Source organism: Lolium rigidum, chromosome 1 (assembly GCF_022539505.1).
Source record: "Lolium rigidum isolate FL_2022 chromosome 1, APGP_CSIRO_Lrig_0.1, whole genome shotgun sequence".
Classification (NCBI taxonomy): Eukaryota; Viridiplantae; Streptophyta; class Magnoliopsida; order Poales; family Poaceae; genus Lolium; species Lolium rigidum.
Window position 1 is genome coordinate 288,178,121 of NC_061508.1, and position 23,044 is coordinate 288,201,164.

Sequence of the window (23,044 nt, forward strand, 5' to 3'; positions counted from 1 at the left end):
TCGTTCGACGAGGGTATTGCCGTAGATCGAGAAGACGATGGTATTGCCGTAGATCGGAGGCCATTGTCGCCGACAAGTTGGGGCCACGCGCGCTTTCGTTTCGTCCGGAGTCCCCGAGCGCTCCCCGGGAGACCGGGGATGGCGTGGGATCGCCGGATGAATTTAGGCCCAAATCCGGACGAAAACGAGGAATCGGGGGCGCGACTGGGCCAAATTACGCCGTCCGAATTGAAAAAACGCTCGCCGGGGGCCTGTTCGGGGGGAGAGTGGAGATGCTCTTAGAACTTAGAAGAGAGAGAAAACGGCGATATATCCGAAACGAGCTCGTGGAAATGGCGACCACGGTGGTGCCGCTCGCCGCGGCCATGGCCACGGCTCCAAGGGCTCGCGCCCCAGGCGCACCTGACCCAGCTCCGTCTGTCGGGATCCGCCTTCGCCTCTTCCACTCTCCGCGGGGCGTCGCCTGCGCCCTTCGCCGGCCTTCCAAGTACAAGGTACTTCACCCTACAAGCAGCTCCCTCTCCCCACTGTTCTTGTACCTAACCTGGTGTATGCGTGCAGGGGTGCTTAGTTATATGGTAGTCCGGGGCAGGTTATGTGTAGGTAGGTATGTGAGTACATTTTAGGTCGTGGTATGTCTGAAATTGGTCACACCCTGTTCATGTGAAACCTGCAGCTGCGTAGTGTTTATCCAAGGGAAATCTTGCGGGGTTTGAATGAAAAATATTCTGGGTTTCTTCTAAAGAATGTCCGTGACGTTCCTCCGCACAATTGTTGTGGCATCCTGAATTCCTGATGTATAGGCTATCTGTGAATTAATGGATTCTAATTATGTAGCCATAAACTGTGACTGAACTGCTCGTTTAAAAATGGAAAACGCTTTAAAACCTTCGGAGGATCCTACGCTGGCAGCCTCCGGCCCGAGCGCTCGCCACGCGTCCCTCCGGGTGGGAGACAGCGAATAGGTGAGCCCACCACGTTTAGACTAATTTTTTTTCCGCATCGTCTCCTTTACTGAGTATTTTCCTCTTTCTCCCGTGTCTCTCTCTGTTCGATCTCTCACGCAGACTCCATGCTCCCTTCGCGCCGCCGGGCCGTGCTCCGTCGCGCGCTGCAGAGCCGCCGTGCTGTGCTCCGTCGCGCGCCGCCGTGCCATGCTCCGCTCGCGCCGCCGGGCCGTGCTCCCGTTGCGACGCAGTTTACATGGGGAGGACTCGATCTCGTCGCTCCTGCTCGAGTGCTCGCCGTGCGTAGCGACGACGGTTATCGGCGACACCCCGCACCTCCACCTCCCGCGCCGCCGCAGTTTCCATGGCCTCGATCTTGTCGCTCCTGCTCGTCGTGGTTGGCGACATCCCGGCCGGCGGCACCTCGCGCCTCCTTGTTGGCTGCACATCGTCACCTCGGCCCCTCACGCGTAGATTCCCACGCCGCCGCGCTGTGCTCCGTTGTGCGCTGCGGGCACGACGGCCGTCCGGAATTGGGGCTTCGATCGCTGCGGGCGGCGACATCGGATATGGCAGTCAAGGTGAGGATCCCGCACCTGGTGGAGGTTGGAGGTGGCGGTTGAGCTGCGCGTGCGGCGGAAGAAGACCGTCGGGGCACTCGTTGCAGCCGAGTCCACCTTCCGCCGCCCTAGCTGCAAGGTCGACGCCATCTCGGCTCGTAGGATGCTGCAAACTGCCCCGCTTGCTCTGCCCTTTCATCTTGCCGCCGACCGCCCCAAAAACCATGAGCCATAGCAGGGACGGGTTCCCTATCCCATTGCCAGACGAGATCGGCGGGGCCGGCGGTGTACCTTTTTGCGGTGGTCGAGGACAGGGCTCGGTCCACTCGATGTGCTCGGCGCCAGTGATGGTCCTGGAGGAGACTGGCATTGAGGACGACGGGGTCAATCATCGTGCATTGGTGTGTGCTATAGGCCGAACGGGATTTGCATGCTACAAAGGATGCGGTGTCGCGCCTGCTAATTCATGCCGACTATGCTCCAATAGCAGTTCGACGCTGCATCGAGCGGCGGTAGCCGATGTTACAAGGTTCGGGCAGCGGTGGACCGGGGACCTACCATGGGTGATGACAATGCCGCGAGAGCAACGTAGAGTAGTGCTTCCAGGGGCCTTGGGTGGTGCTACCACCGCTGAGAGCTGGTGCTATGAGCCAAGGTCAAAATTGCGGCTAAGGGCGACGACAATGCTACCACCTGCGTTCGGTGTTGCTACCATCTTGTGGAGGAGGTGCTGCAAAAGATAGACAGTAATACTGCCAACAACCCACGATAATGCTACCACCTGCGTCTAGTGTTGCTACCATCGTGTGGTGGAGGTGCTGCAAAGGACAAATGGTAATGCTGCCAACTGCCCATGGCGATGCTACAAACAGTCAGTGACCGGTGCTGCAAGCAGCAAGTGAGGTGCTGCCAGCCGGAGTTGTGATGATGTCGGTGGTGCACCGGCGACTAGTATTTAACGATGCTACAATAGTATAAATTTTTTGCTGCAAATATTTTGTGGTTCTGCTACTTTAGTACATTTTTGTTGCTACAAGGATTCCAGCGATGTCCGGCGAGATCCACGTCCGACGGATCATTTTTATTTACTCCTAGTCGAACCGTTTTTTGCTTCAATGAAGCAAAAGCGGAACTTTTTTTGCTGCCACGAAACAAAGTCTGAACAACTCTCAACTCTCCTTCTATTTTTAATCGAACCGTTTTTTGCTTCAATGAAGCAAAAGCGGGATCTTTTTTGCTGCGATGAAGCAACATCAGGATTTTTGGCTGAAAATGGACACGTGGCGCTCAGGGAAGCAGGAGGCTGAAAAGATTCTAACCTCCGGAGGATCCTCAGCACTATCAATCTTCTGTATTCCAGACTAAAATTCAGAACGAGGTAGTGGTAGCAAAGGATGGCACTGATGGTGGTGATGATGATGACGATGACGATGACGATGACGATGACGACGAGGGTGGATTGGAAGCACTATTCAAGCAGCTGGAAGAAGATCTGAAGAACGACGATTTAGAGCATCTCCAGTCGTGTTCCCCAAACCGTCCCCCAAAGCGATTTGGGGCGCACCGGACAAAAAAAGCGTTCCAGCCGCGTCCCCCAAAGCCCTTTTTTATCCGGCGCGCCCCCATTCGGTGTCCGGCGCCCCGAGCCCGTCCCCGTCCCACAGGGGACGCACCGGGGACGCCGGACACAACGAAAGCGAGGCGGGGAGTGGCGGGGCCGACCCGTCGGCGGCACAATTAATTTAAACCTAACCGTCGCCTACCTCGCGACGGAAGTTGTTGGCGCGCAGCGACGGTGCGGTTCCCGCAGAGGGCGCAGCGACGCGTCCCGTCGCGCCTAGCTCCGCGTGCCGGCGTTAATGAGCGCCACCGCTCCTCCGCCTCCCTCCGGCCTATAAAAAGGGGCGCCTCTCATCGTCCCTCTCACACACAAACCCTAGCGCCTCTCTCCCAAACCCTAGCCGCCACCATCTCTCAACAAGACTCGACGCTATGTCTGGTAGAGGCGGACCTCGCGGCCGCGGCCGTGGTCGTGGTCGTGGTCGTGGCCGCGGCATAGCTGAACGCTCGCCGTCGCCTTCCACGCCGCCGCCTTCATCATCGTCGGAGATGGACGTGGAGCCGGACGTCCCGTTCGAGTTCGTCCACGTCCTCAAGGGCGACCCGCGCGGCATCCGGAGGCTGCCGGACTCCTTCGCCGAGTACGTCGGCGGCGTACGCCCGCGCACGATGCATCTGCGGGAGCATTCGTGCGGCTACCGCCGGTGGATCGTCAAGGCGATCTACGACGCGCGCGGCAAGATGTACCTCAACATCGGCTGGGAGAAGTTCGCGCGCCACCACAGCCTCCAAGCCGGCTTCATCCTCGTGTTCTCCTACTTCGGCAACAGGGACATGAAGGTCAAGGTCTTCGACGAGAGGCGCTGCCTCCGGGACTACCACGTCGACAGGGACGACGACAGCACCGACGAGGAGGACGACTGAATGAGTGTTGTTTCTTCGCAGCGAATACGTGCACGGAGGTTTCTGCCTGTTCGCCTCATCGGTAGAACCAACAAGGGCACCATCCTCCCGCTGGATTTTCCAGTTTAGGTGACCGGGTGTGCCCTCGAGTGTTCTTTCTTAGCAGCGAACACACGAAACCTTCGATGCACGGCCTAGTTAGGTTTAGTTTCTTTGCAATATTTTATATTTGTGTCCACCATGGTTCAAACTATGTATTAGTTTGTGGAAAACCATGTTCCAAACTGTGTTTTCGTGTAAACCACGTTCCAAATTATGTATTAGTTTGTGGAAATTGAAATAAAAATGCCAGAAAAATTATTTTAAATGTTTGGGGGCGGCGTTTGGGGGACGCGGCTGGGGAGCGACGTCCCCCAAACGCGGCACGAACGAAACACGTCCCCCAAACGCTCGATCCGGCGCGGTTTGGGGGACGGTTTGGGGGACGCGACTGGAGATGCTCTTATCTGTTGAGGATGATGATGAGGAAATATCAGAGGAAGATATGGCCAGGTTTGAACAGGTACTGGCAGAAGCCATTGGAGATATCGAAGGTGCTGATGAACCTGCAGTGGATTCTGCGTCGGGCTCCATAGTTGATGTTAGTGATGAGGTAACAGATGCGGTCGAACGGCCAGAGTTGAAAAACTGGCAACTCATGAGGTTGGCTCGTGCACTGAAAATAGGTCGCCGTAAAACTAGTGTAAGCAGATAAATATCCACTTGAGTTCTGTTTAAAATTGCACATTTTAAATCAGAATGAAGTGCTTCTTCATGGAAATACATGATTCAAAACTGATTTTTTACTTTGCAGATGAAGAATCTTGCAGGGGAACTTGGCCTGGATAGGGGTTTGGTTATTGAATTGCTCCGTAATCCACCTCCAAAACTTCTAGTCATGTCTGATTCTTTGCCTGACGAAGCCCCTTCTAAAAATCAAAGAAATGCCTTCTCCAGTAGTTGATGAGGTTGTGGTTGGCCAAATGGTCGAAATCGACCGCGCGTCCGTTTGTGTCGGTCAAATGGACGAAATCGACCGCGCGTCCGTTTGCGTCGGGAGGTGGCTCCAGCGGCACGACGCATTTATTTTCAATTTTGCATTTTTTAACATGAAAACATAATTTACTTAGTAAAAGAAAGGAAAATAAAAACCCTAAAACACCTGCGCCTACTAGTTCTCGTCGTCGCTATCGATCACGACGAGCTCCGGTACCACCCACTGCTAGTTGGGAAGTGGCGGAACATACGTCGATGCCGCCGGTGGTGGTGGAGGTGGAGCAGCCCAGGCCGATGGTGGTGCGTGAGGTGGAGCAGCCCAGGATGATGGTGGAGGTGGAGCAGCCCACTCTGGCGGAGGAGGTTGAGCAGCCTACGCCGGTGGTGGAGGTGGAGGCCCCCACGGGTTGTACGGCGGAGGTGGAGGCGGCGGTTGCACCGGCTGCGTGGCCTAGTCCTCGAGCTCCAGTCATAGGGCCTCTTCCTTCGTGAGGCCCGGTGGCATGATGTCGGTGGCGTACCGGGGCAGCGGCCCGGCGGCATGATGTCGTCCGCTCTTGTTTATCCCACTTTGGCATGGCAGTCTCGTAGCCCTCTGGCCCCAATTTGTGGTGATATATTGCGGTGACCCAGCATACCACTGCATGGTTTAATATACAAGTCATTGATATGACATTCGTGAAGGGGCTTCTTCACAAATATCACATCCCTCAGAGTGTACAATAGAAACATTGCAGGTCATAACACTCCACATAATATTACAAACAAGGTTCTTAACAAGTTGGCATTCTCACAGGTCCGATGAGAACACCTAAGCTCTTACTTAAGTTTCATTACAACTTCAAAATAAAAGTAGACATGACGAGCTCAGCAACTTATTTAGGTAAGTCACTACGCTGCTCAGCTCCGATATGTCTAAGGTAGGTCTCTACTCCTCTGCCCCCGTGTCATCTACTCCGTAAACTATCCCATAGTCCACACCTTCAACTCCTCCGGAAAGATCTGGCTCCTCGTAGAACAACTCATAGTCCCCTTATGGTGCTCCGGTGCAGGCCTCCTCTTCGATGTCACGGTCTATCAAGGGTGTCGAAAGAAAGTGAGTACAGAGGTACTCAGCAAGTTCAAAAGAGAAAAGGTGTTTGATGCACTAGCTACGACCATTGATCAGAAAATCTCAGGTCAATGCATGTTTCACAAACATTTCTTCAAAAGGTTTATTTTATTCTGAAAACTATGCCCGCCAGTCTTCACAGGTTGACCAGAACTCCTTTCTTACTGCGTTCGTAGTTCCCTTCTCGGAACAGGGAGTGACAGCCACAATTCAATACACTCTGCAGAGGTGCATTACTTTTCCCATAAGAGAACTTATCATTGTTGCCAACCGGGTGTACCTTCCCGTCCACACTTCCTTGGTGTGAGGCCCAATATAAGAACCAATCCAATCACTGCCTTCTCTGTGACCCTGCATACCCACCCTTTTGTCCATCCGCACATCCTCGGTAGACATCTCCCGATCATACGGGTTTACTCACGATGTACTATGGACAATCCATCATAGACGGTAGAGCACACTCATCCTCAAGGATGGGGATTTAAAGGATTTCCCAACCGCTGCAGTGTTCTCGCAACACCCTGCCAGGCCTTATCAAGTCCGTTGATATGTAGAAGGAAAAAAGATATAGCTGACTTCCTCAGAACCTTTATAAATCTTATGGTTAACGCGATATGTACGATGCTAGAATCACTAGACAACATTGATGATTAGTCCTAGATGAGTAGAACCCTTGCAATGGAACCTCCACCATCAATACATACCATGGTTCCATTGCCCACCACATAGTCATATTCATAATTGGAAAAGTAACATTTTATTTTCAATGCAAGAGTGATAAGTATATTGCTCTGAGAGTAAATTGATAGAAAATAATGAATATGGCATGAGCAAGAGTGAACTTGCCTGGATACTGCGAGATAGGGCAGTTCGAGGGTTTGGATGGAACCTGGACCTCGAGTTCTGAAAAGAAGCATCATTGTCCGATAAGGACAATGTTATAAAATCCAAATGATGTATGTGATACGTCTCCAACGTATCGATAATTTCTTGTGTTCCATGCCACATTATTGATGTTATCTACATGTTTTATGCACACTTTATGTCATATTCGTGCATTTTCTGGAACTAACCTATTAACAAGATGCCGAAGTGCCGGTTCTCGTTTTTCGCTGTTTTTGGTTTCGAAATCCTAGTAACGAAATATTCTCGGAATCGGACGAAATCAACGCCCGGGTTCCTATTTTACCCGGAAGCATCCGAACACACGAGAACCGCCGGAGAAGGGGGCGGGGCCACCACACCACACCCCGGCGCGGACAAGGGGCGGCGCCCCCTAGGGTGTGGGCCCCCGGAAGCCCTCCTCGCGCCGCCTCTCCGCCTATATAAAGTCCCCGACCTAAAAACCTCGGGGCGCTCGACGAAAACCACGTAAACCTTCCGCGAGCCGCCGCCATCGCGAAGCCAAGATCCGGGGGACAGGAGTCTGCGTTCCGGCACCTGCCGGAGCGGGGAAGTGCCCCGGAAGGCTTCTCCATCGACACCGCTGCCATCTCCACCGCCATCTTCATCACCGCTGCTGCTCCCATGAGGAGGGAGTAGTTCTCCATCGAGGCTCTGGGGCATGTACCGGTAGCTATGTGGTTCATCTCTCTCCTATGTGCTTCAATACAATAATCTCATGAGCTGCCTTACATGATTGAGATTCATATGATGATGCTTGTAATCTAGATGTCATTATGCTAGTCAAGTGAGTTTTACTTATGTGATCTCCGGAGACTCCTCGTCCCACGTGTGTAAAGGTGACGAGTGTGTGCACCGTGTGGGTCTCTTAGGCCATATTTCACGAGAATACTTATTCACTATTGAATGGCATAGTGAGGTGCTTATTTATATCTCTTTATGATTGCAATGTGTTTGTATCACAATTTATCTATGTGCTACTCTAGTGATGTGTTATTAAAGTAGTTTTATTCCTCCCGCACGTGTGCAAAGGTGACGAGTGTGTGCACCGTGTTAGTACTTGGTTTATGCTATGATCATGATCTCTTGTAGATTGCGAAGTTAACTATTGCTATGATAATATTGATGTGATCTATTCCTCCTACATATGCATGAAGGTGACAGGTGTGCATGCTATGCTAGTACTTGGTTTAGTCTGTTGATCTATCTTACACTCGAAGGTTACTAAAACATGAGCATTATTGTGGAGCTTGTTAACTCCGGCATTGAGGGTTCGTGTAATCCTACGCAATGTGTTCATCATCCAACAAAAGTGTAGAGTATGCATTTATCTATTCTGTTATGTGATCAATGTTGAGAGTGTCCACTAGTGAAAGTCTATTCCCTAGGCCTTGTTCCTAAATACTGCTATCGCTGCTTGTTTCCTGTTTTACTGTGTTACTACTGCTGCATTACTACTGCTTGTTTACTGTTCTGGGCAAAGCACTTTTCTGGTGTCGTTGCCGTTGCTACTGCTTATTCATACCACATGTATTTCACTATCTCTTCGCCTAACTACTGCACCTATTAGGTGTGTTGGGGACACAAGAGACTTCTTGCTTTGTGGTTGCAGGGTTGCATGAGAGGGATATCTTTGACCTCTTCCTCCCTGAGTTCGATAAACCTTGGGTATCCACTTAAGGGAAACTTGCTGCTGTTCTACAAACCTCTGCTCTTGGAGGCCCAACACTGTCTACAAGAATAGAAGCTCCCGTAGACATCAAGCACTTTTACAGCGCCGTTGCACGGGGAGATCAAGACACGCTGCAAGGGAGTCTCCACTTCTCAATCTCTTTACTTTGTTTTTGTCTTGCTTAGTTTTATTTACTACTTTGTTTGCTGCACTAAATCAAAATACAAAAAAATTAGTTGCTAGTTTTACTTTATTTGCTATCTTGTTTGCTATATCGAAAACACAAAAAAATTAGTTTACCTGCATTTACTTTATCTAGTTTACTTTATTGTCTTGCGCTCTATATTAAAAATACAAAAAAAAATTTAGTTACTTTTGTTACCATGTCTAGCTCTGAACCTGTTACTTCTTCGCCTGAAGAATTAGTCTTCACTTTTAAACAAGGGGATGAGGAGAGTTTTAAGGATGCTTGGTCTAGAATTTTTACTTCTTATCGTAAAATTGAACCTCAAATGACTCTAAGTTTGCTCCTTAGTAATTTTTATTTTGGTCTTATGGTTCGCTATAGATATGCTTTGGATACTTTAGTGGGAGGAGATTTCCTTCATTGCAATGGGGATCAAGCTTTTAATGCCATAAAGAAGTTGGTTGCATCATATGATTCAGCTAACAACTTTGATTCAGTCCTCACTAGCATATATAGTAGATTAAATAATCTGGAGATAAGTACATCTCGCTTGAATGATAACTATTGCCACGTTCGTAATCGTCTTGAACAAGTTTTAGTGAACTCTAAACTCTCATTGTGGGATCCTGCTGTTAAAATTGTTATCGGTGATCGAACCCTCCATGCCTACTGTGATATTATGTATGAATTTTGCCTTATGCCTGAAAGTATTTATAAATCTTTGAAACTTTGGGGAGTTGAGGAAGGAGGAGAAGAGATAACTCTCATTGATAACTCTACTATAATACCTAAAGGAATAGCCGCAGGTGTGCATACAACTATTTGTGGAAGAACAATATCTATTGATTATCTTGTTGTTGAAACAGGAAAACTCACACTCGGAAGATCCCTGCTGAAACTATTGGGAGCAGTCATTGATGTTGGAGAAGGCACTTTGAAATTCACCTCTATACCGGGAGAAACTCATATATTTCCTAAACCAAAGGGAAAGAAAAACAATAAGAACGGTAAGGGTAAAGCCCAAGGTAATGTTGACATTTCATCCTTTGATAATACTTGATACACACTTTCTGCGCCTAGCTGAAAGGCGTTAAAGAAAAGCGCTTATGGGAGACAACCCATGTTTTTACCTACAGTACTTTGTTTTTATTTTGTGTCTTGGAAGTTGTTTACTACTGTAGCAACCTCTCCTTATCTTAGTTTTGAGTTTTGTTGTGCCAAGTTAAGCCGTTGATAGAAAAGTAAGTACTAGATTTGGATTACTGCGCAGTTCCAGATTTCTTTGCTGTCACGAATCTGGGTCCACCTCCCTGTAGGTAGCTCAGAAAATTACGCCAACTTACGAGAATGATCCTCAGATATGTACGCAACTTTCATTCAATTTGAGAATTTTCGTTTGAGCAAGTCTGGTGCCATTTTAAAATTCGTCAATACGAACTGTTCTGTTTTGACAGATTCTGCCTTTTATTTCGCATTGCCTCTTTCGCTATGTTGGATGAATTTCTTTGATCCACTAATGTCCAGTAGCATTATGCAATGTCCAGAAGTGTTAAGAATGATTGTGTCACCTCTGAATATGTCAATTTATATTGTGCACTAACCCTCTAATGAGTTGTTTCGAGTTTGGTGTGGAGGAAGTTTTCAAGGATCAAGAGAGGAGTATGATGCAACATGATCAAGGAGAGTGAAAGCTCTAAGCTTGGGGATGCACCCGGTGGTTCACCCCTGCATATATCAAGAAGACTCAAGCGTCTAAGCTTGTGGATGCCCAAGGCATCCCCTTCTTCATCGACAACATTATCAGGTTCCTCCCCTGAGACTATATTTTTATTCCATCACATCTTATGTGCTTTTACTTGGAGCGTCTGTGTGCTTTTGTTTTTGTTTTTGTTTGAATAAATTGGATTACATCATGCTTGTGTGGGAGAGAGACACGCTCCGCTGGTTCATATGAACACATGTGTTCTTAGCTCATAATATTCATGGCGAAGTTTCCTCTTCGTTAAATTGTTATATGGTTGGAATTGGAAAATGATACATGTAGTAATTGTTATAAATGTCTTGGGTAATGTGATACTTGGCAATTGTTGTGCTCATGTTTAAACTCTTGCATCATATTCTTTGCACCCATTAATGAAGAAATACATAGAACATGCTAAAATTTGGTTTGCATATTTGGTTTCTCTAAGGTCTAGATAATTTCTAGTATTGAGTTTGAACAACAAGGAAGACGGTGTAGAGTCTTATAATGTTTTCAATATGTCTTTTATGTGAGTTTTGCTGCACCGGTTCATCATTGTGTTTGTTTCAAATAAGCCTTGCTAGCCTAAACCTTTTATCGAGAGGGAATAGTTCTCATGCATCCAAAATACTTGAGCCAACCACTATGCCATTTGTGTCCACCATACCTACCTATACTACATGGTATTTTCCCGCCATTCCAAAGTAAATTGCTTGAGTGCTACCTTTAAAATTCCATCATTCACCTTTGCAATATATAGCTCATGGGACAAATAGCTTAAAAACTATTGTGGTATTGAATATGTACTTATGCACTTTATCTCTTATTAAGTTGCTTGTTGTGCGATAACCATGTTTCTGGGGACGCCATCAACTACTCTTTGTTGAATTTCATGTGAGTTGCTATGCATGTTCGTCTTGTCTGATCTACCACCTTATGGTTAAGCATGCATATTGTTAGAGAAGAACATTGGGCCGCTAACTAAAGCCATGATCCATGGTGGAAGTTTCAGTTTTGGACAAAATCCTCAATCTCATATGAGAAAATTATTAATTGTTGTTACATGCTTATGCATAAAAGAGGAGTCCATTGTCTGTTGTCTATGTTGTCCCGGTATGGATGTCTAAGTTGAGAATAATCAATAGCGAGAAATCCAATGCGAGCTTTCTCCTTAGACCTTTGTACGAGCGGCATAGAGGTACCCCTTTGTGACACTTGGTTAAAACATGTGCATTGTGATGATCCGGTAGTCCAAGCTAATTAGGACAAGGTGCGGGCACTATTGCTACACTATGCATGAGGCTTGCAACTTATAAGATATAATTTACATGATGCATATGCTTTATTACTACCGTTGACAAAATTGTTTCATGTTTTCAAAATCAAAGCTCTAGCACAAATATAGCAATCGATGCTTTTCCTCTATGGAGGACCATTCTTTTACTTTCATTGTTGAGTCAGTTCACCTATTTCTCTCCATCTCAAGAAGCAAACACTTGTGTGAACTGTGCATTGATTCTTACATATTTGCATATTGCATTTGTTATATTGCTTTGCATTGACAATTATCCATGGGATATACATGTTACAAGTTGAAAGCAACCGCTGAAACTTAATCTTCTTTTGTGTTGCTTCAATACCTTTACTTTGAATTATTGCTTTATGAGTTAACTCTTATGCAAGACTTATTGATGCTTGTCTTGAAGTGCTATTCATGAAAAGTCTTTGCTTTATGATTCACTTGTTTACTCATGTCATACACATTGTTTTGATCGCTGCATTTACTACATATGCTTTACAAATAGTATGATCAAGATTATGATGGCATGTCACTCCGTAAATTATCCGTGTTATCGTTTTACCTGCTCGGGACGAGCAGAACTAAGCTTGGGGATGCTGATACGTCTCCAACGTATCGATAATTTCTTGTGTTCCATGCCACATTATTGATGTTATCTACATGTTTAATGCACACTTTATGTCATATTCGTGCATTTTCTGGAACTAACCTATTAACAAGATGCCGAAGTGCCGTTCCTGTTTTCTCGCTGTTTTTGGTTTCGTAAATCCTAGTAACGAAATATTCTCGAATCGGACGAAATCAACGTCCGGGTTCCTATTTTACCCGGAAGCATCCGGAACACACGAGAACCGCCGGAGAAGGGGGCAGGGCCACCACACCACACCCCGGCGCGGCCAAGGGGGCGCGCCCTAGGGTGTGGGCCCCCGTAAGCCCTCCCGCGCCGCCTCTCCGCCTATATAAAGCCCCTGACCTAAAAACCTCGGGGCGCTCGACGAAAACCACAGAAACCTTCCAGAGCCGCCGCCATCGCGAAGCCAAGATCTTGGGGACAGGAGTCTCTGTTCCGGCACCCTGCCGGAGCGGGGAAGTGCCCCCGGAAGGCTTCTCCATCGACACCGCTGCCATCTCCACCGCCATCTTCATCACCGCTGCTGCTCCCATGAGGAGGGAGTAGTTCTCCATCGAGGCTCGGGGCTGTACCGGTAGCTATGTGGTTCATCTCTCTCCTATGTGCTTCAATACAATAATCTCATGAGCTGCCTTACATGATTGAGATTCATATGATGATGCTTGTAATCTAGATGTCATTATGCTAGTCAAGTGAGTTTTACTTATGTGATCTCCGGAGACTCCTCGTCCCACGTGTGTAAAGGTGACGAGTGTGTGCACCGTGTGGGTCTCTTAGGCCATATTTCACAGAATACTTATTCACTATTGAATGGCATAGTGAGGTGCTTATTTATATCTCTTTATGATTGCAATGTGTTTGTATCACAATTTATCTATGTGCTACTCTAGTGATGTGTTATTAAAGTAGTTTTATTCCTCCTCGCACGTGTGCAAAGGTGACGAGTGTGTGCACCGTGTTAGTACTTGGTTTATGCTATGATCATGATCTCTTGTAGATTGCGAAGTTAACTATTGCTATGATAATATTGATGTGATCTATTCCTCCTACATATGCATGAAGGTGACAGTGTGCATGCTATGCTAGTACTTGGTTTAGTCTCGTTGATCTATCTTACACTCGAAGGTTACTAAAACATGAGCATTATTGTGGAGCTTGTTAACTCCGGCATTGAGGGTTCGTGTAATCCTACGCAATGTGTTCATCATCCAACAAAAGTGTAGAGTATGCATTTATCTATTCTGTTATGTGATCAATGTTGAGAGTGTCCACTAGTGAAAGTCTATTCCCTAGGCCTTGTTCCTAAATATCGCTATCGTTGCTTGTTTACTTGTTTCTATCGTGTTACTACTGCTGCATTACTACTTCTTGTTTACTGTTCTGGGCAAAGCACTTTTCTGGTGTCGTTGCCGTTGCTACTGCTTACTCATACCACCTGTATTTCACTATCTCTTCGCCGAACTAGTGCACCTATTAGGTGTGTTGGGGACACAAGAGACTTCTTGCTTTGTGGTTGCAGGGTTGCATGAGAGGGATATCTTTGACCTCTTCCTCCCTGAGTTCGATAAACCTTGGGTATCCACTTAAGGGAAACTTGCTGCTGTTTTACAAACCTCTGCTCTTGGAGGCCCAACACTGTCTACAAGAATAGAAGCTCCCGTAGACATCAGTATGCACGATGGATTTATTTTTGGTTGAATCCCTTTCCCTGGAGTATTTCTTAAGATTTGTGTGATTAAAGCTTTATTGGAATATTTATTCCTTAAGTAATAATTTATAACTCTTTGATATTATTTTGATGAGGATTTTTCTCAAACGGAAAAGATTTGGAATATTAGAATTTTCCTTTTGAAAATATTTAATTTACCTCAAAAGAAAAGATTTGAAGTATTAGAATTTTCCCTTTTTGAAAATATTTGGTTTAGCAAATATTTAAAGTAATTTGGAACTTCCCTTGATTTTGATATCGAAGGAAAATTTCAAATATTAAATTCCATCTTGGTATTTATTTTAAAATCTCCAGAATTTAAATTTGTATTGTTTTATATTACTTATTATTTTATTTTGGTTAAGGAATAATTTTTATGAATTATTCTTGTTTTTCTTGAATTTTTGGAGTTATTCTGGATTTATTTGCAATTTCTAAAGTGGAAGAGTTAAATTTAAGAGTGAAATGGTTTAAATCCTAATGTGAATTGACTAAAATTACCCCTGGGCCCACTGGTCAGCCCACCAGTGCCTGAACCAGACCGGTTCGGCCCAGACCGACCGAGTCGGTCCATTCCCTCTCTCTCTTACGCACGCTAACCCTAACCCTAGCTCTCTCGCGACGCTCTGGCGACTCGCGTCGCCGTGATGGCTTGTATTTCACACGTTCGTTGGGCAACCCCAAGAGGAAGGTATGATGCGCACAGCAGCAAGTTTTCCCTCAGAAAGAAACCAAGGTTTATCGAACCAGGAGGAGCCAAGAAGCACGTTGAAGGTTGATGGCGGCGGGATGTAGTGCGGCGCAACACCAGGGATTCCGGCGTCAACGTGGAACCCGCACAACACAACCAAAGTACTTTTCCCCAACGAAACGAGTGAGGTTGTCAATCTCACCGGCTTGCTGTAACAAAGGATTAACCGTATTGTGTGGAAGATGATTGTTTGCAGAGAAAACAGAAAAACAAGTATTGCAGCAGATTTGTATTTCAGTATTAAAGAATGGACCGGGGTCCATAGTTCACTAGAGGTGTCTCTCCCATAAGATAAAAGCATGTTGGGTGAACAAATTACAGTCGGGCAATTGACAAATAGAGAGGGCATAACAATGCACATACATGTCATGATAAGTACAGTGAGATTTAATTGGGCATTACGACAAAGTACATAGACCGCCATCCAACTGCATCTATGCCTAAAAACTCCACCTTCAGGTTATCATCCGAACCCCTTCCAGTATTAAGTTTCAAAGCAACAGACAATTGCATTAAGTATGGTGCGTAATGTAATCAACAACTACATCCTCGGACATAGCGCCAGTGTTTTATCCCTAGTGGCAACGACACAACACAACCTTAGAACTTTCAGTCATCGTCCCGGTGTCAATGCGGGCATGAACCCACTATCGAGCATAAATACTCCCTCTTGGAGTTAAAAGCAAAAACTTGGCCAGAGCCTCTACTAGTAACGGAGAGCATGCAAGATCATAAACAACACATATGTAATAACTTGATAATTAACATAACATGGTATTCTCTATCCATCGGATCCCGACAAACACAACATAGAGTATTACAGATAGATGATCTTGATCATGTTAGGTAGCTCACAAGATCCAACAATGAAGCACAATGAGGAGAAGACAACCATCTAGCTCATCGCTATGGACCCATAGTCCAGGGGTGAACTACTCACTCATCACTCCGGAGGCGACCATGGCGGTGTAGAGTCCTCCGGGAGATGAATCCCCTCTCCGGCAAGGTGCGGAGGAGATCTCCAGAATCCCCGAGATGGGATCGGCGGCGGCAGCGTCTCGCATAGGTTTTCCGTATCGTGGTTTTCGCCTCGGGGGTTTCGCGACGGAGGCTTTAAGTAGGCGGAAGGGCAACGTGGGGGGCCACACGGGGCCCCACACCACGAGTCGGCGCGGCCAAGGGCTGGGCCGCGCCGCCCTATGGTGGCAGCCCCTCGTGGCCCCACTTCGTATCCTCTTCGGTCTTCCGGAAGGTTCGTGGCAAAATAGGCCCACGGGATTTGATTTCGTCCAATTCCGAGAATATTTCGTTACTAGGATTTCGAAACCAAAAACAGCTAGAAAACAGCAATCGACACTTCGGCATCTTGTTAATAGGTTAGTTCCGGAAAATGCACGAATATGACATAAAGTGTGCATAAAACATGTAGGTATCATCAATAATATGGCATGGAACATAAGAAATTATCGATACGTCGGAGACGTATCACGCCGCCGCAGTCGTCGCCACGCTCCGGCCAGCTCTGGCCACGCCTGACCTCGTCGTTGATCGCAATTGCTTCCTCTCGCGACGCTCCACCTTTCTACCCGCGTCGATTCGACGCTTGCCGCCTCCTTCTCCATATCGCCATCTCACTGCATCTAGGGTTCGGTGGTTCCTCGTCGATCCACGGCTTCCGACGCAATGAGGCCGCCGCCGTCAACGATCTGTCCACCTGGAGATTGGCATGTGATACGTTGCAAACGTATCTATAATTTTTAATGCTCCATGCTTGTTTTACACCAATTTGTACATGTTTTGTTTACACTTCATTGCACTTTTATACATTTACCGGCACTAACCTATTGACAAGATGCCACGGTGTCAGTTCTCTATTTTCTGTTGTTTTGTATTTCAGAAAAGTTGTACAGAAAATATTCTCGAAATTGAACGAAACAAAAGCCGAAGTTCATATTTTACCACCACCGATGACGAGGCTGCGTACCCTCCTTCCGACACGTGAGCGCCGCTCGACGACCGCCGCTTCTCTCCGCCTCCGCCCCCCGCGCGGCCGCCCGACGGGATCCTAGCAGTGAGATGGGCGGTTCGGTGGGTACCTGCGTGGGGGCGGGGTTGCCTCGAAGGAGCGCTGTGACACGGTGGTGTCGTGCTGCCCTGTCGGGATTTGGAAGGCGGGTTTGTGCTATTGGCTTGTGGTTGGTGGGAGGTGTGGCGGCTGGAATCGCATTTTGGATGGTTTGGTACGCTTCCCTTCCCTCCACCACGACTCCACCTTCACAGCTCCTCCCGAGCTGTCAACATTTTTCTACGATGATCTGATCGACTTTGACGAGGGTGTGTTTGTTGTTTGGACGATTTCCAGGTTTGGAAGCAAATTTGGTGCACATGAGCACCAGTGCTCTCAATTTTTAAAATATTTAAAAACTGTATTTCTACGTTTCAAAAAATTATCACATTTATTCCTGAATACATACACATGTTCTGAATATTCATGCAAAGTTTCGGTAGAAATTACATTGCATTTTGAGCTACAGGAAAAAACAAATTTGTGGCTACGTATAGAGGTATATATTTGTCATAAATTTGTCTTTTTTATATAGCTTAAAATATAATATATTTTTCTCCAATTTTTTTACCGTACCTTCAGAATGTTTGTATGTATGTAGGTATTTAATTTCATATTTTTTAAAGTCTAAAAAGTATGATTTTTAGAAATCAGGAGCACTGATGCTCATGTGCCAAATACACTTTTCGGATTTCCAGCGACAACATAGGTGTAGAACACGTTAGGGCAGCTCCAGCTAAAAATAGTTCTACACCATAGTGCATCGGTTCAAGCTGATGGGTTTGTTCGCGGGAATGCAAATAGAATGCCTTTTCGCAGACGCTGCACAGTCAGCACACGGGTCCTCCTTGTTGCCCTTCGGGCCTGCCTGACAGGACCGAGTTTGTTTCTTCTTCTGCGTACGAGTAATGGCTCTGGCGATGGTTCGGTTCCTTGCGCCACGTCAATGGTGCGGTCCCGCCTCCACGCACGCCAGTATTGGCGCGGGCGGCGCTTGGGCGTTCCACTAGTTCAAGGCGGCTCCCGGCCTTTAAAGAGGGTCAGTCTGCCTGCGCCTTGCCTACATCCAACCGCCATCGACATCACCATGGGAAAAGGGTGGCTGTTTCGCAAGACGAAGCACGACAGCGAGCCTGGTCCTCACGTGCCGGTGGAACTTGCCCACTGGTTGTTCAAGGAAAACCGGCCGGTCCCTTAACGGGATGCGGGCCTGCCGAGCGGTGGCTTGTACCTCAACCACCGTCGTGCCCCAGTGCCGCACGAGGGGCGACAACATCAGTACGAAATCCGTCGCCGTTGATTCATCCCCCACCAGATCAACGTAAGGATCCACCCTTCGCCTTGGACTTCTACAATTCATCTACCTTCGGGAACTAGGAGTTCAACCCACGCCGCCGGACGGGTTACCTAGACGACGTGGACTTCTTCAACCGGGAGCACCGCGCCCACATCGACGAAGAGGAGGAGGAGGAGGACGAACTCCAACCGCCAAACCTCACCCCCTATTCCCCCTTTCACACGAAGGTGGGGACACAAAAGAAGGGTTTCGTGGACTCGATGCTAGGTTCGTAGTTGATCTTCAAGGCGTGGCTACCATCACGAGCTCGAGAACAGAGGGGATAGCGGGGCAAACCCCGTCGATCACGTATGTGTGTGGTTGCACCTTCTCTTGTTTCTTTTTGTGTGGCTATACATGATAGTTTCTTCACTTCATTTGTTTAGTTGAACCAAGATCTACGCATGTATTCGGGCGCATTCGGAAGGCAATAGAGATTCGCCTTGCTACATTGCTATAACAAGCTCAAAACCTGCGACAAGTGGAGGTTGACGCGTCTCTCGTTGGTGAAGGGCAAAGATAGCCTCATTGATCTAAATGTGCTGCTCGTAGCATCGGTAGGGCGTCCTACATGCAACAAGGAGGCCAAGGCCGCCACGCTTGAAGCAACGGTGACCGACAAGATTTAGTCGTCGATCACAAGTGCCTTGCCGATCTCTCGTCAAACTTGCTCATCCGTGACAAGAAGGTCGGCGAGAGGTGGGCGACGCTGCTCAAGAAACAAGAAGAGAAAATGCAGATCAAGAAGGAGCATGTCTCCGTGAAGAAATGCAAAGAGAACTTCATGCTCTTGACCACGTCGACAGCTGAAATGTATTCCCGGGTGCTGGCGGAGCACAACTTATACAAGGGCATGATCCTCAACAAGATCTACGCTAAAATGGCCAGGTTGGTCAGCACGCATGTCCGCGATGGCATCATCCAGTACCCATGCGTCGGCATCATCCAGTACCCTGCATCGGCATCATCCAGTACCCTGCGTCGGCATCGGCGTGCACCCAGCGATGACGTTTGTATCACCAACAGAGCATGACGATGTCGTCGTGCTGGATGGGCAAGCGACAACTCAAGATGCGCCGTCGACGTCGCCAAACCCCTTCTTCTAGCTATGTTCAATTTGCACCCCGGTCTGTAATATTGATCGCGTCGACTATGGCGGCTACTTTGATAGCGATGACTATGGCGGGAACAATTCCTTTTAAATGACGACGATCTTTACTTATTTTTTCTATGAAAACTTGTTTGGGGGTGACTCGTTTGGTGGGCATGGCTGGAAACGGAGGCGCCCCAAAAGCGGCACCTCCTTGTGATGTCCCCCAAACGTTCAATTGAGACGTGGTTTGGGAGCCGCGGCTGGAGATGCTTTAAGGAGGCTCTACGCATCGCCCTAATGTCTTAGGAGTGCCTCATTTTAGCTAGAGTATTTTTTTTCTTTTAGTTGTATTCTTCATACACTTTCTTTTCTTTTCTTATTTTTATTTAAGTATTTTTTCCTTTTCCCTTTTGGTTTTGGATTAACTTATAGCTTAGTCATGTTTTCATTTCAGTTTTTGTTTCTTAGAAATGTTTGGTTCTTTTTTGCATTTGTAACTTTCTTTTTATAAAAAGAGTTATATTTTTACTGCTTTCTCCATCCCACAAAGGACGTCTCAACTTTATCTAAATTTATACAAAGTTGAGACATCTTGTATGAGACAAAGGGAGTAGTAAATATGGTGACATCTTTTTAAATAATAACAATTTTATTTTGTAACTGAACTTCCACTTTATTGGTAAAAATAATATGGTTCATGGATGGAGAAATATAGTTTGTTTCATATCAAACATTTTATCTTTCAAAACAATCTGTATACCTATAACAAAAAAAATATCATATTACATACATAAAAAATCATATAGTTAAATTTGTATCAAGAAAAGGTTTGTATACGGAGACTAATTTTGAAGAACAAAATAGTTTTTAGAACCGGAGTTAATTTTTTCATAGAAGATGGAACATATCTCAGGAAAATCGCTTTTCACATAGAAAATTTTCATCGGACGAAACAAAAACTAGGGATGGATTAAACATTCACATATAAGAAGATTGTATTTTACTCTATTTGTATGTAAAAGTGAGAAAAAACCTGTGTGGTGGAACATATTTCAAAATAATTTACTTTCTTTGAATATTATAGGATAAACAATTTTTATTACTATAAAAATTTACGGAAAAAACCATTTCTTTGCTTAAAAAATTTAACATTCTTCCATTTTACTATAAAGTATAGAAAAATATGAAAGTCAAAAGCTAGATTATTTTTCAGGGTGAATCACAAGCTAGATTTGTTAAATGTACAGGAACTGGGACTGGGACTGGGCCACCTAGCTTTTCCTATAGGCAGGCCTCCAGCAAAGAGGTGTAGCAGATAGGAGATCCCGAGCGGGCCTGCTGTGTGGCCGACGGCCCAGCCCACGCAGAAGGGCCCATTTGGATACAGCGATAAACCCACGGAGAGGGTTAGAAGAGAAAGAAAACAGCGAAATATCCGAAACGACCTCGTGGAAATGGCGACCACGGTGGTGCCGCTCGCCGCGGCCATGGCCGCTGCTCCAAGGGCTCGCGCCCTAGGCGCTCAAGAACCAGCTCCGTTTGTCGGGATCCGCCTTCGCCTCCTCCACTCTCCGCGGGCCGTCGCCTGCGCCCTTCGCCGGCCTTCCAAGTATAAGGTACTTTACCCTACAAGCAGCTCCCTCTCCCCACTGTTTTGTTACCTGGTGTATGCGTGCGCTTAGTTATATGGTTGTCCGGGGCAGATATGTGTTGGCAGGTATGTGAGTACATTTTAGGTCGTGGTACCTCTCTGAAATTGGTGACCTGTGAAACCTGCAGCTGCGCAGTGTTTATCGAATGGAAGATTTCTGGTGAATAGTGAACTGTATGTACCCCCAATCTTGGGGAATTTGTGTGAAAAAAATTGCTGGGTCTCTTTTAAAGAATTTCTGTGACGTTCCTCCCCACAACTGTTGTGGCATCCTGATGCATAGGCTGTGTGTGAATTAGAATGGATTCTAATTATGTGGCCATAAACTGTGACTGAAATGCTTGTGTAAAAAATCTTCTGTATTCCAGACTAAAATTCAGAACGAGGTTGTGGTAGCAAAGGATGGCACTGATGGTGGCGATGACGATGACGATGACGACGAGGGTGGGTTGGAAGCACTATTCAAGCAGCTGGAAGAAGATCTGAAGAACGACGATTTATCTGTTGAGGGTGATGATGAGGAGGAAATATCAGAGGAAGATATGGCCAGGTTTGAACAGGTACTGGCAGAAGCCATTGGAGATGTCGAAGGTGCTGATGAAGCTGCAGTGGATTCTGCGTCGGGCGCCATAGTTGATTGTAGTGATGAGGTAACAGATGCAGTCGAACGGCCAGAGTTGAAAAACTGGCAACTCAAGAGGTTGGCTCGTGCACTGAAAATAGGTCGCCGTAAAACTAGTGTAAGCAGATGAATATCCACTTGAGTTCTGTTTCAAATTGCACATTTTAAATCAGAATGAAGTGCTTGATGTAAATACATGATTCAAAACTGATTTTTTCCTTTGCCTTTCATGAACCGGTTTTCTCGCAGATGAAGAATCTTGCAGGGGAGCTTGGCCTGGATAGGGGTTTGGTCATCGAATTGCTCCGCAATCCACCTCCAAAACTTCTACTCATGTCTGATTCTTTGCCTGATGAGGCCCCTTCTAAACCTGAAATCAAAGAAATGCCTTCTCCAGTAGTTGATGAGGTTGTGGTTGATGATGTTGATGTCACTGAAACCGAGCCAATGACGGACCTTCCGATTCATGTAATGAGCAACGAATGGTCTGCGCAGAAAAGGTTGAAAAAGGTGCAACTGGAGACACTAGAAAGAGTTTACCGCAAATCCAAACGCCCCACTGTAAGTAATATCTGCGTAAATACCATCAATTACATTCACTTTGTTTTTGCTGTTACTTATAAATGTTATCTTAAGTTTTGTAATTTATCATCACTTACTTTGGTGTTGCATTTATAACAGAATACCATGATTAGCAGCATAGTTCAAGTTACAAGCCTTCCACGAAAGACCATTATTAAGTGGTTCGAGGATAGAAGGGAGCAAGATGGTGTACCAGACCGCCATGCTGTATACAAGAGATCTGTACCTGAGACGATAGCTAGCTCTTAGATAAGCTTGGGTTGCAGTGTTATCTTTGAAGTCTGAACAACGTAGAAAATGTGAATTTGAACCATGAAGTGCAACCAGTTTCACAAGCCCAACATGGCATATCATTTATTTATAACTATGCCCTGACCAGCCAACGTGACAGGTACAACTTCTAACTGCCACCTTGCCATTTTTATTGGCTTTACTGTGGACCACTGTTTTGACTATTGATTTCAGTGGCAATTGATTTATGGTCAGTTGAAGATCTTAATTTTACCTATGGTAAAGATCATGGATCCTAACACTTTCTTGTTAAGGAATATTCTGGTGTGGAAGCATGGCATTTCACATGATCCTTGTCGTAGTCCGGTTTAAGTGGGGTATGTGGCCAATATTTGTTTTTCGTTATTTTATGCACTTGATGCAAGATTTCGAACAGTATTAGGTATTTGAGTGTA

General features: G+C 46.4%; 1 protein-coding gene and 1 pseudogene across 1 annotated transcript; both read left to right on the forward strand.

Moving 5' to 3' along the window:
- The first annotated feature begins 332 nt into the window (after positions 1-332).
- LOC124659849 lies at positions 333-20,778 on the forward strand (annotated as a pseudogene).
- Positions 20,779-20,957: 179 nt separating this feature from the next.
- Positions 20,958-22,607, forward strand: LOC124659858 (protein OVEREXPRESSOR OF CATIONIC PEROXIDASE 3-like). Its single transcript, XM_047197683.1, has 4 exons — positions 20,958-21,119; positions 21,523-21,894; positions 22,026-22,337; positions 22,458-22,607. The coding sequence occupies exons 1-4, from the start codon at positions 20,958-20,960 to the stop codon at positions 22,605-22,607; spliced, it is 996 nt and encodes a 331-aa protein (XP_047053639.1).
- Positions 22,608-23,044: the final 437 nt, after the last annotated feature.

Excerpts from the sequence above, each read along its gene's own strand:
- LOC124659858 (XM_047197683.1), top strand. The coding sequence starts at position 20,958 with ATGGCGACCACGGTGGTGCCGCTCGCCGCGGCCATGGCCGCTGCTCCA. Across the intron at positions 21,895-22,025 it reads TAGGTCGCCGTAAAACTAGT|ATGAAGAATCTTGCAGGGGA; the intron begins GTAAGCAGATGA and ends GTTTTCTCGCAG. Across the intron at positions 22,338-22,457 it reads GCAAATCCAAACGCCCCACT|AATACCATGATTAGCAGCAT; the intron begins GTAAGTAATATC and ends CATTTATAACAG.